This window comes from Homalodisca vitripennis, chromosome 5 (assembly GCF_021130785.1).
Source record: "Homalodisca vitripennis isolate AUS2020 chromosome 5, UT_GWSS_2.1, whole genome shotgun sequence".
Lineage (NCBI taxonomy): Eukaryota > Metazoa > Arthropoda > Insecta > Hemiptera > Cicadellidae > Homalodisca > Homalodisca vitripennis.
Window position 1 is genome coordinate 129,937,236 of NC_060211.1, and position 17,735 is coordinate 129,954,970.

Below are 17,735 nucleotides of genomic sequence, written 5' to 3' on the forward strand. Positions count from 1 at the left end.
GTGCCTCACTGAAGAGGACAAGGCTAAGTACGTTCAAAATTATTATGAACACGAAGGTGTCAGACTTGACCCTTTCAAAATTGAAAAGAACGGAGGTCTTCGCTCCCTTGCTAAATTGATGTTAAATTCTTTCTGGGGTAAATTTGGTCAAAGGGAAAATCAGACAAAAACATCAATCATAAGAGACCCCTTTGAATACTTTCAGTTGCTGTCCAACCCTGAAATAGATGTAAATACTACTCAAATTATTAACGATACTGTACTAATTGTGAACTGGCAGCATATTGAAGAAGCCGCAGAAGCCCTAAGGACAGTGAATGTTGTGGTTGCAGCATTTACAACGTCACATGCTCGATTAAAACTGTATGAACACTTAGAAAAGTTAGGGAGGCAAGTTCTTTACTATGATACAGACAGTGTCCTTTACGTACACAGGGAGAGTATGCACAAGGTCCCCACAGGGGACTACTTGGGCGAAATGACCGACGAGTTGGCTGACTATGGTCCAGGGTCATACATAGTAGAATTTGTTTCCGGAGGCCCCAAGACTTACGCCTATCTTGTCTGGTCAACAAATAAAAACGCACTAGTTGAAGTTTGTAAAATAAAAGGCCTTACTCTAAATTTAAAAACTAGCGAAAAATTAAATTTCGAAACATTGAAAGCATTAGTTCTGAGTAATTCATTTGACTCAGTGGACATAGAAGAGAACAGAATAAGACGAACCAAGGACAAAGACATTGTTACAGTCAAAGAAACAAAGTCTTTTAAAATTACAGGGCCCAAAAGGAGACTTGAAGGACCCTACGATACTGTACCGTTTGGATTTAAGAAACAAAAATTAACACTCTAACATGTTTAAAAAACTACATTTTCACCAATCACAACGTTAAAATTTCATTACAAATCCTGAGACATACATAGAGAGAGATTAAATGTAATTATAACCCACCACATCCGTTGGTTGTGACCGATCGTTCGTTAAACCGCTTCCTTCAGATGTGTACTAGTATTGAATTATGTTATGAGAGCTGACAACGAGTAAAAATTTTAAATTATTTTATTATACAGGTATTTCAATTACGTACAAAAGAACTTTTTAAATACTAGATAATTGTACTGTATTATTGCAGCCATTACATATAATTTTGCACTCCAGACCCTTCTTTGGGTGGTTGGCCGAAAGTGCAAAATACAAATGTTTTGAGTGTATATCTCCCCCCGTCATCTTTACCTTCAAATGTCACATAAGTGTGAATGTTTGATCACCCTCGCGTCAAGGGAGCTTCTGCTTCTAAGGCCGGCGTAAAACCTGTAAGTCCTGGAGCAGTTCGACCTCTTTCACGGCCGGCTTAAAACCCGTAAGCCCGGGAGAGGTTGACCCTTGGACAGTGTGGAGGGTGAGACTGATTTGAAGGAGTGAATGTGGGAACTCAGTAGGATGCGTGGACTTGGGCATGGAGATGAACAAGTCTATGCTCCGAACGGCTCAGCATGAACGAGGTCTCTAAGGCAGGCCTAAACTCTGTAAGTCCTGGGACCGTGATCGTGTAATATAGTGACCACATTGAATGTGTACTGATGACGGAGCCGATAAACGCTGATTTCCCTCTTCTTAAGCCATCTGATACAGCAAACTGTTAGATACGTCATTACATAGTTATTTGCTCGAATGTTAGCATTTTATATTTGTTTATTGTTTTTAATAACATAAATACCTTCCAGTGTATGGATAAAGTCAATTATCACAAACATTTTACCATACCGATTTTTCTACGTCACTTAAATATGCTCTTATGTGTGATCTCAGGTCCACTTCAATACATACACGCTGACATATCCATCAAACACTATTCACTCTGTAATTTCACCGCAAAATCAGAATGTCTAGGAGCTTTAAATAATTATGCCCCTCAAACACTCACATGCACTACACAGGCTTACAGGTGGATACCAATAGTTTTATTTATAAATTTGTAGATGACTCGTCTCATGTTCATTCGCAAATGAGCACTCAGAGCGTTAACATGGCAACCTTCCTTAAGCTTGAATCTAGAAATGTGGTTAACAGAAGTGAGAGGTTTCGTACCACACGTGAAGAACTAACGTTTATACTGACCTCTCCCATTGACTCAATAGATTGGCCCCTAGCATTTTCAGAGTACATTGTCGATCATATAAAGGATGGAGCCTCACCTACTGATCACTTTGGAATTACAATTAAACATCAAACTATAGCCAAAGAAGGGATTATACCTTTCATGGCAGCATCTAAATTAACCTCTTACGTGTTTGATGATGCGCTTGAGAAGACATTCGTTAATGTGGAAACATTGATAGGGCCTTTAATTGTGACAGCAACTATAGTAAAAGTACCTGAGCAGTTTCTTCAGTAATAGGCATTTAGTATATCTCCTTGTATTATTAGTAAAGAGACAGAGAGAGGTTAGGCATTGAGTTGAGGATCACTTTGTGTTTGCTTTGAATAGGTACACGGAGGAGGAATAAAAATAAGTACAAAGACCCATTTTACGTTTTTTAGTAGAGTGAATTGAAAGACTTCTCCGAGTATAGAGAACTGTTGAACTTGCAATGGACAAAATAAAAAAAAATAAAAATAAAAAATAAAGTATAAAATCTATCTCACCGAGAGGTGAGGTACAAAAAAAATATGTTGGGAGGTAGCAGATTTGTCATGGAATGGCTACCACCGTAAAGAGCGATGGTTGGGGCTCTTTACACACGTGGATAGGCCTACTGGGGAAGGAGCCACGTAAAAAATCTCCTAACGCGCCATGGTCCTACGCCCTGGTCACGCGGCAAGCACGTGTGTACCTAGCGTGGTGGGGAAATGTGACCACTCGTCACAACACGGTTGTTAATACATATAGACCTCACCGAAACATACGAGTATTTCTAGGACGTCAGATTAACATATATAGTGACACCATTTAATCTACATACCAATAGCATGACTTGACTGGTTCATCTGAACCCTCATCTGCACCCTGCGCCTAACACTGTTGCCAGTTTTACTTGTAGTGAAAATTATTGGTCTCTCTCAGCATATGTTGCAATAAACAAACGTTATCAATTGTTACCGTAAACAAATAAATGTACATTTTATTTCACTCATCTATTTTACATTCATATACATTAAGCAGAGCCAGTATATGACCATATCCAGGTCATAACGGGATCAGCTGGTGATCAGCATCGATATGGTAACACCGTCTCAAATGTCATTGAACTATTTTAGTGCAGACTGTTTTAATTGTTTAAACAAATGGGTAAATAAAACAAAAATTTCAGAAAATCTTTTGTCAGTAATAGGTCCATTACCCGCAGGTTAGTGAGGCGGTAGAAGGCATCCAGCGAGACGGTGCAGTTGTTCATGTGCAGCTCCTCGAGTGTACTCTCCACAGGTTTGAACGTGTTCATAGACAGTCGGATTTGCTGTAATGTTAAATATGTATTTTTAACTTAAAATCTATGAAAACAACTTTATAAAAAGGAAATTTTACTCTGGGTGATTTAGGTTAAGTTGGAGCGTAGGGTTTTAGGTTGATTAAGGACTACCTAGGATATAAGGGAGTAGGAACGTTAGGGCTACCAGGAATAGGACTACTAGGATACTCCAACTTAACCTAAATCACCCAGAGTAAAATTTCCTTTTTATAAAGTTGTTTTCATAGATTTTAAGTTAAAAATACATATTTAACATTACAGCAAATCCGACTGTCTATGAACACGTTCAAACCTGTGGAGAGTACACTCGAGGAGCTGCACATGAACAACTGCACCGTCTCGCTGGATGCCTTCTACCGCCTCACTAACCTGCGGGTAATGGACCTATTACTGACAAAAGATTTTCTGAAATTTTTGTTTTATTTACCCATTTGTTTAAACAATTAAAACAGTCTGCACTAAAATAGTTCAATGACATTTGAGACGGTGTTACCATATCGATGCTGATCACCAGCTGATCCCGTTATGACCTGGATATGGTCATATACTGGCTCTGCTTAATGTATATGAATGTAAAATAGATGAGTGAAATAAAATGTACATTTATTTGTTTACGGTAACAATTGATAACGTTTGTTTATTGCAACATATGCTGAGAGAGACCAATAATTTTCACTACAAGTAAAACTGGCAACAGTGTTAGGCGCAGGGTGCAGATGAGGGTTCAGATGAACCAGTCAAGTCATGCTATTGGTATGTAGATTAAATGGTGTCACTATATATGTTAATCTGACGTCCTAGAAATACTCGTATGTTTCGGTGAGGTCTATATGTTTTAACAACCGTGTTGTGACGAGTGGTCACATTTCCCCACCACGCTAGGTACACACGTGCTTGCCGCGTGACCAGGGCGTAGGACCATGGCGCGTTAGGAGATTTTTTACGTGGCTCCTTCCCCAGTAGGCCTATCCACGTGTGTAAAGAGCCCCAACCATCGCTCTTTACGGTGGTAGCCATTCCATGACAAATCTGCTACCTCCCAACATATTTTTTTTGTACCTCACAGTTCAACAGTTCTCTATACTCGGAGAAGTCTTTCAATTCACTCTACTAAAAAACGTAAAATGGGTCTTTGTACTTATTTTTATTCCTCCTCCGTGTACCTATTCAAAGCAAACACAAAGTGATCCTCAACTCAATGCCTAACCTCTCTCTGTCTCTTTACTAATAATACAAGGAGATATACTAAATGCCTATTACTGAAGAAACTGCTCAGGTACTTTTACTATAGTTGCTGTCACAATTAAAGGCCCTATCAATGTTTCCACATTAACGAATGTCTTCTCAAGCGCATCATCAAACACGTAAGAGGTTAATTTAGATGCTGCCATGAAAGGTATAATCCCTTCTTTGGCTATACTTTGATGTTTAATTGTAATTCCAAAGTGATCAGTAGGTGAGGCTCCATCCTTTATATGATCGACAATGTACTCTGAAAATGCTAGGGGCCAATCTATTGAGTCAATGGGAGAGGTCAGTATAAACGTTAGTTCTTCACGTGTGGTACGAAACCTCTCACTTCTGTTAACCACATTTCTAGATTCAAGCTTAAGGAAGGTTGCCATGTTAACGCTCTGAGTGCTCATTTGCGAATGAACATGAGACGAGTCATCTACAAATTTATAAATAAAACTATTGGTATCCACCTGTAAGCCTGTGTAGTGCATGTGAGTGTTTGAGGGGCATAATTATTTAAAGCTCCTAGACATTCTGATTTTGCGGTGAAATTACAGAGTGAATAGTGTTTGATGGATATGTCAGCGTGTATGTATTGAAGTGGACCTGAGATCACACATAAGAGCATATTTAAGTGACGTAGAAAAATCGGTATGGTAAAATGTTTGTGATAATTGACTTTATCCATACACTGGAAGGTATTTATGTTATTAAAAACAATAAACAAATATAAAATGCTAACATTCGAGCAAATAACTATGTAATGACGTATCTAACAGTTTGCTGTATCAGATGGCTTAAGAAGAGGGAAATCAGCGTTTATCGGCTCCGTCATCAGTACACATTCAATGTGGTCACTATATTACACGATCACGGTCCCAGGACTTACAGAGTTTAGGCCTGCCTTAGAGACCTCGTTCATGCTGAGCCGTTCGGAGCATAGACTTGTTCATCTCCATGCCCAAGTCCACGCATCCTACTGAGTTCCCACATTCACTCCTTCAAATCAGTCTCACCCTCCACACTGTCCAAGGGTCAACCTCTCCCGGGCTTACGGGTTTTAAGCCGGCCGTGAAAGAGGTCGAACTGCTCCAGGACTTACAGGTTTTACGCCGGCCTTAGAAGCAGAAGCTCCCTTGACGCGAGGGTGATCAAACATTCACACTTATGTGACATTTGAAGGTAAAGATGACGGGGGGAGATATACACTCAAAACATTTGTATTTTGCACTTTCGGCCAACCACCCAAAGAAGGGTCTGGAGTGCAAAATTATATGTAATGGCTGCAATAATACAGTACAATTATCTAGTATTTAAAAAGTTCTTTTGTACGTAATTGAAATACCTGTATAATAAAATAATTTAAAATTTTTACTCGTTGTCAGCTCTCATAACATAATTCAATACTAGTACACATCTGAAGGAAGCGGTTTAACGAACGATCGGTCACAACCAACGGATGTGGTGGGTTATAATTACATTTAATCTCTCTCTATGTATGTCTCAGGATTTGTAATGAAATTTTAACGTTGTGATTGGTGAAAATGTAGTTTTTTAAACATGTTAGAGTGTTAATTTTTGTTTCTTAAATCCAAACGGTACAGTATCGTAGGGTCCTTCAAGTCTCCTTTTGGGCCCTGTAATTTTAAAAGACTTTGTTTCTTTGACTGTAACAATGTCTTTGTCCTTGGTTCGTCTTATTCTGTTCTCTTCTATGTCCACTGAGTCAAATGAATTACTCAGAACTAATGCTTTCAATGTTTCGAAATTTAATTTTTAGCTAGTTTTTAAATTTAGAGTAAGGCCTTTTATTTTACAAACTTCAACTAGTGCGTTTTTATTTGTTGACCAGACAAGATAGGCGTAAGTCTTGGGGCCTCCGGAAACAAATTCTACTATGTATGACCCTGGACCATAGTCAGCCAACTCGTCGGTCATTTCGCCCAAGTAGTCCCCTGTGGGGACCTTGTGCATACTCTCCCTGTGTACGTAAAGGACACTGTCTGTATCATAGTAAAGAACTTGCCTCCCTAACTTTTCTAAGTGTTCATACAGTTTTAATCGAGCATGTGACGTTGTAAATGCTGCAACCACAACATTCACTGTCCTTAGGGCTTCTGCGGCTTCTTCAATATGCTGCCAGTTCACAATTAGTACAGTATCGTTAATAATTTGAGTAGTATTTACATCTATTTCAGGGTTGGACAGCAACTGAAAGTATTCAAAGGGGTCTCTTATGATTGATGTTTTTGTCTGATTTTCCCTTTGACCAAATTTACCCCAGAAAGAATTTAACATCAATTTAGCAAGGGAGCGAAGACCTCCGTTCTTTTCAATTTTGAAAGGGTCAAGTCTGACACCTTCGTGTTCATAATAATTTTGAACGTACTTAGCCTTGTCCTCTTCAGTGAGGCACCAAGAGGGGTAGCCCGATGCCTCCTGTTTAATCTTGAGAAATTTGTTAATAAAATCCGTAAAAAGACCACCGTCTTCGTAAGTAATAATTTTATAATCCCAAAGTTCGTACATTTCTAAAATGGTATACCCCTTCTCTACGGCCTTTCTCATTTCCTGCATTGTCCATGTCCCTGTCAATGCTCTTTCTTCGATGTTATGGTTACAGTCTGTGTTTAGCATTTCTAGACCACATGTACGGCATAAAACAAACATTAATTTATTGTTCATGCGTGCTGGAAGGACGGGATGGTACAAATTTAGTGGAGGCAATACTTTACATTTCATGAGACCTTCGGCCTCCATGCCTCTTTCTCTACACTCCTTGTCCCCTACATATATTTTTGGATGGGATAAAACATAAGGAGAAAACTTATTGACAAACGGGTACAAGGAGCAAACGTCTACATACTGAATTGTTTCCCCGTCCTCGCACTTGTGATAAGATTTTGCATTGCCTGTTCTGCCCCCGAAGAAGGCCTCTCTGGGATTGAGTGGGAGTGTGTTTAGAATGGGGAGAAAATTTAGATAATCCAATTTTTGTTCTTTCTTTAAATGATTGAATTTACACTCCCACATTTCAATTACTTCATAGTCAGATGCTCGGAGACGAGCCATTTTAGCTTTGGTTCTCTCAAACCTTAAGTGCAGGGAGTCGGAAGGGTCCTCTTTGAGTGGTTCTTCTCTATTAAATGGAAAACATTTCGGGCACCCATGGAAATAACAGCCCTGAAATTCATAGATTCGTTCTCCGTCAAAACCGTCTACTTTTAATCCCTCGATTTTAACTTCTCTGTCCCTCCCCGCATGCTGAATGCGGACACTACGCTGTTCTTCCTCCCAGCTCAGCCATTGTAAAGCAATAGGCGATTGGTTATCAACCATACGGTATCCGTTCTTTGGGACTAGACCAATAGTGTTGGCTTTGAGAAAATTCCGTCTAAAAACCAAATTACAGGCACTGGCAATGGTGACGGCTTCCATGAATGGATCTACATTACATTCTTTCAGAAACATGTTTCTAAACTTAATACACGCTTGCGCCAGTATCTCCACATCGGAGATACAGTACTCGACCAACTCTTTTTGAAAGTCAAAAACTACATTTTGGTTAAGTTGGTCGTTGTGCCAATTTTCAAAATCTTTGTAAGTCTTTTCAAACATTGATTCAGGGCAGTAGTACTCCTTGGGTGGTATGGGGCCCACATAATTTTGGTTTGCCAAAGTGTTGAAAAGATGAGGGAAGTAACCCTTCTTCTTCTCCGGGGGGAGATCAAAGGCTTTGGGTAGTGCAGAGAGGGCCATGGGGAAATAATTTAGCGAATCGATAAATCTAACGTTATCCAGTTCCATAAGAATGACTTTAGTGCCACGCATAATTAGCTCTGGAGTGAATTTTGTTTGTTCGAGAACGTACTTTAACAGAAATTGAAAATCAAAACCCTGACCGTTATGAGCCATTACACATACGTTTTTGAATTTTTTTCTCTCCTCCATTACGTAATTCATAAATTGATTCACAGGATCACTATCAAAGATCTTTGTTCGGTCTTTGCACATTTCACAAGATTTACCATTAATACATTTCCAACAAAATTGTTGAGAAACACAAAGGTTAACTTTATGAACTCTAGATTCTTCCGTTAAAATTTCATCTTGACGGGTCTCTAAATCAAAGAAAATGAAAAGAAAGTCTTTGGTTTTTGGTTTGTTTGTGTCGACCCGCATGTAACATTGATGGTTCGGGGGCATGAAATCGTTACATATTTTACAAAAAACTTCCCCGCACACGTGTTTTGACTTACGACTGTTGAGAAAGACAAGCCTTTGGCACTGTAAACATTTTTTTACCGACTTGCATCGTTGACTCTTGTGAGCTGCGAAACAGATCTGATTTTTCATGGTCATGTTACAGTCAGGGCATAAAATTCCCCCATGCTCCTCTTTACAGGGTGGAGAAACGGTTTGACATGCAGGACAGATATTTGAACATCTGTGTTCAGCTTTGTGGTCATAAGGGACATGGCATGCTTCACAATAGAAATGGCATGCAAAAGCTGCAGTTAAGCTAGTTATTACGTTGTAATGGCTTTCGTGATACAGCAAGTTTATTTTGTACTGAGCATCGGAGTTAGTACCTGAAAAATAAACATCTCGACCCTTATTATCGTAGTTATAAACTGTAATATTGTACTTTTTGAGGTGGTCTTGAAATTTATTAAGTTCGGGGATCCCCGCTCCCTGTTCAGAAATTTGGACCCCGGCTTTAGTCATCAGTTTTTGGGCTCTAAAAGTTTGTCGCTTACCCATGTCCTGCCTTATTGCTTTGAACTGAGGATCTTTTTTGGCATAGGCTTTTGCTACCACTATAGCTCGGGGCAGACACAGATTATCACTATTCTTAATGACTACGATACCATTACGTGCTTTACATTCTTCTTGGAAATTATTGTACAAACCTGGTCTTCTGAGGCCACCACTACCTACTGGAATATTGGTGCGGGTGCACTTAACTCTAAATGTATCCATGGACTTAATCGAATCCGTATTACTTTGGATAAGTTTTCCAAATATATCCCAAATTATATCCCCGTGAACTTGATTTGCAGGTCTATAAGCGATATATCCGGAATCTTTGGTCCTAAAATTCAGAGAATCTAAAGTGAAGCCTAGGTAGTCATATTCGGTAGTACCGGCTTTCGCCTTTTCGACAATACTCCCAAAACCCTTTTTAATCCAATCAAGTTCGGACACTCCTTTGGGTACTGGGTTAAACTTGAAAACTGTTTCTGACCCATATGTTCTAAACCTTCTACAGTAGGTTTCACCGGTATGCAAAACTTTTACGGGATCCATGTTGTATGTAATTAGCTCTAAAATAATACAGCAAGCAGCTTTGATACAAGCTTTTGGAATGGGTGTTGACTGTTCAACGTCACGTCTAAGAATGACAAGAAGACTACGTCACGCATTTAAGTAAGTGTAGGAGGTGCGCATGCGCAGTAAACTTTTTTACAGTGCACTGTGGTATGATGTAATAACCGAAATAAATTACACAAAACTTGATTATAAATACGACACACAAATAAATTAATGAAATCTATGTTGGATTTGTCACTACGATACAAACACAGTAACACAACGAATTAACTTGTTCACTTTCATAAAAACACAATAACACTGTATTAGATTTAAAGAAGCAATAGTATAAACACTTTAAGAACACACACAGTGTAAAGGAGTTTAATGTCTGTGATCGCTAAATAAAGTACAAGCACTTAATAAACTGAAAATGTAATAAAACTCCTATAAGCTAATTTACTTTTATAAAATTTCTTGTCTTGATATCGACTCTGTATACACAATGTTGTGCAATATCAAGGAACAGAGCGACATAGGTCTTACCTCTTTGACGTCCACCTCCAGACTGGCGAGACAGGGAAATCTCTGCCGCCTGTGTAGAACACTGACCAATCGGAGTGCTTGGCGGCTATTTTAGACCAATCAGAGACGCGCTTATTTTGACCAATGAGGTCTCTTAAAATTGCGGTTGCAGCTGTACCGTTACTCGTCTGGGTTTTTACATGTAACCGCAAACCTCAATCATCGCATCCTGTATGATTAACTAAATTCAAAGTATACGAAGCGGTATACGTTTTTTTTGAAAATAGACTATAAATAAGTTAAAGCTCTTTACATCACACTCGGGAGAAAAATTAAAACTTATTACACACCGAATGCAGTACCTATGTATTATTCCGACTGTATTCAGGATGGCAGATATCCCGTGCTGTACTGAAGATGTTATAATAGTTATTAGTTTTAATATTGTTGTAGAAAATGAATTATCAGAGTCCGAGGATGCAGGTAACCGCAAACCGCAAACTGTCCGTTACGAGCAGTGTCATGAGCCGGTGCAATGGGTAAGTCACTGTGGTCGAGATTTCATAAAGTGCTAGTATAGATTATAATATAAACATTAGTATAACGCGGTCTCGAGACGATTGGATTAATACCTCTGTATGCGTCTCTTTATAAATAAATTAAAGTAAGGGAACAGCTAGGAAACCAGAGTGAGGTATGATGGGTCTTTAGATGTCCAAGTATAAGCGACATATATAATTACACACGGTAAAGCTTAAATTGTATGGGATGGTATTCCGTATTAAGCTACGCCCGCTTGATATTATGAAAATGAGAGCCTGGCCGTTAGAAAGTGATGGTGGATTTAACGTGGATAAAAAGTTGGAGTGCCGTAAAGGGAGGCGTGGGTTAAGTGAAAACAAAATACTTGATTAATATGGAAACTAAATGTCTAAGCAGTAGTTGAAATAAATGTATGGTGCTTTGTTAATAATGAAATACGGTTCTTTTAATTACCGGTTAAGTCTGCTTGAGAGTTGGGTCCCGGAATGAAGTGATAGACATCCAAGTGAAAGGTAACAGAAATTAGGGTCCCGTGATGGGTTGCGTGGGATAAGAGTATATGAAGTACTTCGTAGACATTAGGTGTCCAGGTATTGAAACATATGCACGGGCATTGATCGGCAAATAGTAGTCGCTCAGAAGGTACGCCTCGTGTTATAAGCTGTTAGCTTGAGACTAGGACCTCGGGATGAGAATATCCTGTTGGGAAAGTACTCGGTAAATATTAGCATTACACTTTCAGGTAATGTATGAATATTTGTCAGTAAAATGAGAGTCCCGTGTTAGGCTTGGTTTTTTTTTAATGGGGACCTCGGTATGTTAGAAATTGAACGAAATGCAAGTTTGAATCCTACGAAGGTAAGGCTAACTAAGATTGTGCGATGTGCTCGGTAAATACTCGTATATGGAGATTAATACGGTAAAGGTGTTAACTATATGTGTGGGAACCAGTACAGGGTATTAATGGTGGGAAGACAATTTTCGAATGTGACGCTACGCGTAGTAAACACTTTAGAGTGTGGAGTCGTGGAGTATGTGTAAGGGCTAAGAGACGTGGTGTACGACATATTATATGGATGCCTGTTGGACTTTGTGGATACTAGTGGGTAATGTGTAGGTGGTCTAAATTGGGTATGGGTGATACCCCTGGGTAAGAGTACGGGAGGCATTTGGAAAGTGTTGTTGTCCCGTCAGTGTGAGGGTGAGGGCCTGAAGACGCTAGGGTACACGAGATATAGGCGCATACACACGTAAAGCTCGGGGAGTTAGAAATCATAGTATGTGCAATATCCGTAGTTAAGAGCGAGGTATGGGAGACAATAGGAAAGTGTGAAGCCTCTGCAGGATCCGTTAGAAAAGTAGGTCTTAGCATGTCCAGGAGACGGGCTATTGCAGGCCTATGTGGTACATTGGTTGGTAAAATGGTAAAAATCTGGGTATAGGCTTTATGCCTGACTAGGAGTGGAAAGTGTGGGGCCTCGGTAGGGTGCGGATGAGGGCCGAAGACGCTTGGGTACACGAGAGAGGTGGGAGGCTGTAGGCGTATACACACGTAAAGGTCGGGGATTTAGAAATCGTAGTATGTGCAATATCCGTGGTTAAGAGCCGAGGTATGAGAGGTAATAGCATAGTGTGAGTTTTCTGTAGCGACCATTAGAAATACAGGTGTAGGTCCGGGAAACGGGCGATTGCAGGCCTATGTGGTACATTGGACTGTAAATTGGTCAAAATTCGGGTAAGAGCGATACGCTCGGGTAGGAGTACTGGAGGCAATCGAAAAGTGTAGGGTTTCGGCAGGGTACGAGTACACGGTTAAAAGATCATCATTCATCCGATAAAAGATAGGCGATCAGAGTACCGATTTGGGTATAAGTTGGAACCCTGTGAGGAACTGTTCAGGTATGGGTCTGCAAGAGACGGGGGTATAGATGGGTGGCTAGGTCCTGGAGTGAATTGTTAGAAATAACAGTGTGGGTAATATATGTGGTTAAGAGTATTGGAGGCATTCGAAATGTTTGGGCAGGTGCCGTTAGAAATGTGGGTGCGGTTTGTCATGCACTCCGGTACTCGAAAAGATGGGTGACGGAATATGTCGTGCATTGCCGGTAAAGGTTAGGCGGTCAAAATCCGGGTATGGGCATTACGCCAGGCTCGGAGTGCGGGAGGCAGTAGGACAGTGTCGGACTCCTGTAGGAGCCATCAGATACGCGGGTGCGGGTGTTAAGACTCTCAGGTACTCAAAAAGGTGAGTGTCAATAGACGTCGACACGGAACCTGTGGACGGGTGGTTAAGCAGTGCAGAAAGTCAGAGGTGTGTGACAAACAGGAAGTCTAGGTTGAGATAAGTCGTCGGAAAACAGGAAGTCTGTGGTTAGGAAACACCGAAATGTACCTCCCATAAGAGACAATCTCCCATTGGCTAGGGGAGGGACCAGGAGGTGACAGGGGGTGTAGGAGGGGGTGGGTGGGGGCAGGGGGCGTGGCCTAGCCGCCATTGCTGCCCTCTCATTGGTCCAGAGGCGATGGTGGTGGCGGGGGAGGGGTGCAGGGGGCGTGGCCTAGCCGCCATTGCTGCTCTCTCATTGGTCCAGAATAACTCCATAAGAGCCCATGTTACGGCCAGATCCGCGGGAGGTCTACTCCCATCAACCTTGGAACAGAAAGTCTCAAAGTGGGAACTAAAGGTATGATAGCAGGATGGGGAGGGAGATCAGAAGTGAGTAGTAGCGATGTAACATTCTAAAAAATTAACAACACAGTAACAATGTAACTGGTAATGTTATCTGCCAATGTTAACACCGTAAAAGTACACCACACTACTCGTCATAACATTCTTAAATGAGGTTTCCATTGCTCATTTCATTCTCCATATGTTCTTAAGACAGACAGAATGATAAAAATCGTACCAACAGAGGTTGATAAGAGATAATGCAAAAGGAACTCATTCTTTAAGAAATGAAGGGTCATGCAAAATTTAAACTCTAAATATTAAACCTTTCTTGAAGTACCTGATGTGATAAATTCTCATTTTCGCTAATTACATTGGTTTTCATATAAGAATTAAAATAATAAAATATTACTCACCAAGACACTATAATATAATGAGTGTGTTGGAATAGTTTAGCTAAGTGTTTTAATATTTTATATGTTGAATCTATAGATTTATTGCGTTTTTGAAAATAAGATCAATGAAAAAATATTCGCTTACTGTAAAGAAATCATATAGAGTCACATTTACCATCATCTACTCAGTTTTCCTCATACTAAAGAGGCTTTATGGACAATGGAGACTGTAGGTTTGTTTAAATATGACAGGAATGACATTTTTCTAGCCCCCACAGCTCCCAAGCAATACGCATGGATCATTATATTGAATAAACAAATTAAAAACAACGTTGAAAGTCAGATTGGTTTTTATGTTTTTAGCTGCACCTTAGAGTAGGGTTGAGGCTGGAGCTCTAGCCGAGAGATCACGCGGGGAAGGCAATAAACGATCATTTTCTTAAGGTTTTGGACCATCATCTCCTAAAATCGTTTAATAAAACTGATACCACTGAGACATAAAGAACCTGATCGAACACATGGCTGAATAACCTTAAATTACACCATGTGTAATGAATTGATTTGGAAAATTTACTGATTCGATTTAGTGCTAACAACAGATACCAAAATATAAGCTGTGGGAGACATTGAAATATTTTTTGTGAACTTTTGAGCATTTTATTAGATTAGAGAGGAACATATTTTCTATCCATAAAACCTGTTTTATTTCTCGTATCCAGATATTTCATAGGTATATATAGTGTAGTAGTTATAAAAATTTACTATGTAAAATCTTTTGGAAAGTCACGATTAAAAATGTCTATTTAGTAGATTAATTCATACATCAGCTGTCCAATCCAGTCGTATCCCAGGAAAATATTGTTGAGCCATTAAAACTATAACGACTTACAAAGTATTTACGGATTCAGTTTGATTTAAAACATAGCACGAGATTTATACTATAAATTATTTTAGCCATCTAAATTATAACACTTTTACACATGATTTTCACACGTAAATCATTGCAAGGGTTATCCTGAAAATTACAAGATTGCACTGATATATACAAGCCAATAGGCACTAAGCAAAATAAGAATACTGTAACTAAATTAAAACATTCAATATATCAATATTTTAATTGATATGAACTTTGCCATCCTTGGACAGAGCAGTTTATTGTTTATTAAACTACGAGGAAGAAAACAGTGTACGTAATAATTGTTATGTTTTTTATAACGTCATTATGGGTTTAGTCCGAAGAGTCGTCGCCTGTCTTGATGGCAACAAAAGTGACGGTTTCCGACTGGCAGAAATGTAAAGATATCTACCCCGATCACCTCACACCTAGACAGATTTGTACCTACGACACAAAAACTGGACCTTGCAATGTAAGTGTATTAAGATATAACGACGAATATAAAAGTTATCACTAATTACAATAATTTTAGTTTATCTTTGAAAACTCTTGATTAGCGAGTACATAATTCATGAGTTTTATAAAATGTATCGCAGCATTTAAATTTATGAACCTGCATTATTCCTGAAACGTACATATAATATCTGGTGGTTTACAAGTTAAATAAGTTCTTACACTAATTAAGGTACAACACCACCCGAGATTTATTATAAAGATGCAAATGTTACTATCAAACGTTTTCTCTAGCCATATAATTGTACAATTAAAGTTATAATATTATTTTATTGGTTTCATGGTGAAAATTTTGTTTAATGAACGTGGTAGACAGTTTTTATCCATGTCATAAACATAAATCTAAATGCTGTCTACTGAGAGGCGTCATTTGCTTTTCAAAAATTCGATAACAAGTCAAGTTTATCAAATCTGCATTTTCATTTATTTTATTGTGACACTTTCCAAATTATTTTAGCGGATTAAAATCTCTTATTATTTTTCTTTTCAACGCTTCATTTCCTATATTTTTTAAAATAATGTTCGGTGAGATAAGATGTGGGTTTACTTTTATTATTTCAATTTGCTTAGAATTATCCTAGGAAAACAAGTTGGAAGTTTAGTAATAAAACTGATTTAATTTTAAAACATTTACACCAAACAGTTTCAAACTTATAACAACTTATACCAAATTTAAGTAAACTAATACCAATTCTATATGAGTACAAATAATGTCATGTACAGTTTGACTGGGGAGACCCGCTGGTGTACAAGGGAGCGTTGTACGGACAGTTGATTGGGATCAACGATTGCCTCTCTAGTCCGGTCGTTTACACTGATATTCCTGCATATGCTGACTGGATCAAAAGTGCCATACAAGAGTGATTGACCAGACATATAGAAACTTACAGTTTATCATATACATTGTAGTAGAGCTTATTATAGATGGCCTAAACTCCCATCTGTATTAGTACAGCAATAGCATTTACATTGTCGTTTTATTGTCCCTAGTCCTTCCAATTTCCCCTGCATGCTATTTTACCAACTGCCAAATTAGGCCAATTTTTTTAATAGTATTAAAATAGCTCTGTCGTCTAAGAGATCAATGTATGGAAATGGATAAAAATAAGAGATATCAAAGCAATTATTTTAATCTTTTATCAAATATTCTTAACTCAAATTCTTACAAATGGTTTATTTGCCAATGTGGCAGAGGAAAAGTATACATTCTTTCAAAATTTAATATAGACCCAATTATTTAGATTTTTCTTTTATACTTTAAGTAGTTCTGAAAAGGTTTGAAAATGTTTAGTGATATTTTCCTTGCAAGGGTCTGGTAGATATATTGGCTTGAAACATAAGACAAAAACTTTCTCATACTATGGAAGGTAAACATACAGATTATTTTGTTAGTATAACAATATTAATAAATATAAACTTGTTCAAGTCAAAACGAGGCCCACCTGTTGCTCTATGGCCTGTGGGTGCATTACCTATGAGGACCACTGGCTGTCCTCAAGGCGCCTGTGTGCAGGTTTTAAAGATTGTGACTCGTGTTTCAAATGATAATTAGTCCTCAACAGTCAACGTGCTACGTTCAAACGTGAGCTAGGGAGAGTACCACAATGCATGACTGTGCTGAAATCATATCTTTATTGAATTTTAACGTAGAATTTCAACTGTATTATTTTATCTACTTACTCTATGAATACATGACTCATAAAATCAATGTAAATATACTTATCCCGTGGGGTGGCATTTTCCTTAATTTGCCTCAGTGTTGTCTATACATAATTGAAGCTTCATTAAAAATTAAGTCTATAAATTATTATGTTTCCGAGATGTGCTAAATAATGATATATAGACAGAGACATGCATGTTTCTAGCCCTTCGTATGAGCTCCAATGAATATTTAATAAAAGTTATATGTTAAAATAAATATATTTCTATGTTAAGAAATAAGGATGCTATTCCGATTTGCTAGGTAGTCAGACCTATTATTTCAAACACTTAAAAAGTTTAAGAGAACTAATTATATTATATAATTAACTCAAAATGAAACAAACACAAAATACATTCAAATTGTTAGACGCATATCTCACCCTGTATGTATGAACATAAGATACTTATACAAATTTTCCGTCTCTACCATTAACGTGGAACATACTAAATAATAAAATTGTTAAGGTTATTTGTATAA

General features: G+C 38.4%; 1 protein-coding gene across 1 annotated transcript in view; it reads left to right on the forward strand.

Moving 5' to 3' along the window:
* LOC124363620 (snake venom serine protease ussurase-like) overlaps positions 1-16,420 on the forward strand; it is a 35,963-nt gene extending 19,543 nt beyond the window's left edge. The window contains exons 5-7 of the mRNA XM_046818878.1: positions 13,709-13,801; positions 15,381-15,515; positions 16,280-16,420. Of these exons, the coding sequence (XP_046674834.1) occupies positions 13,709-13,801; positions 15,381-15,515; positions 16,280-16,420 (369 nt within the window). The remainder of the gene's footprint in view (positions 1-13,708; positions 13,802-15,380; positions 15,516-16,279) is intronic.
* The last annotated feature ends 1,315 nt before the right edge of the window (positions 16,421-17,735 follow it).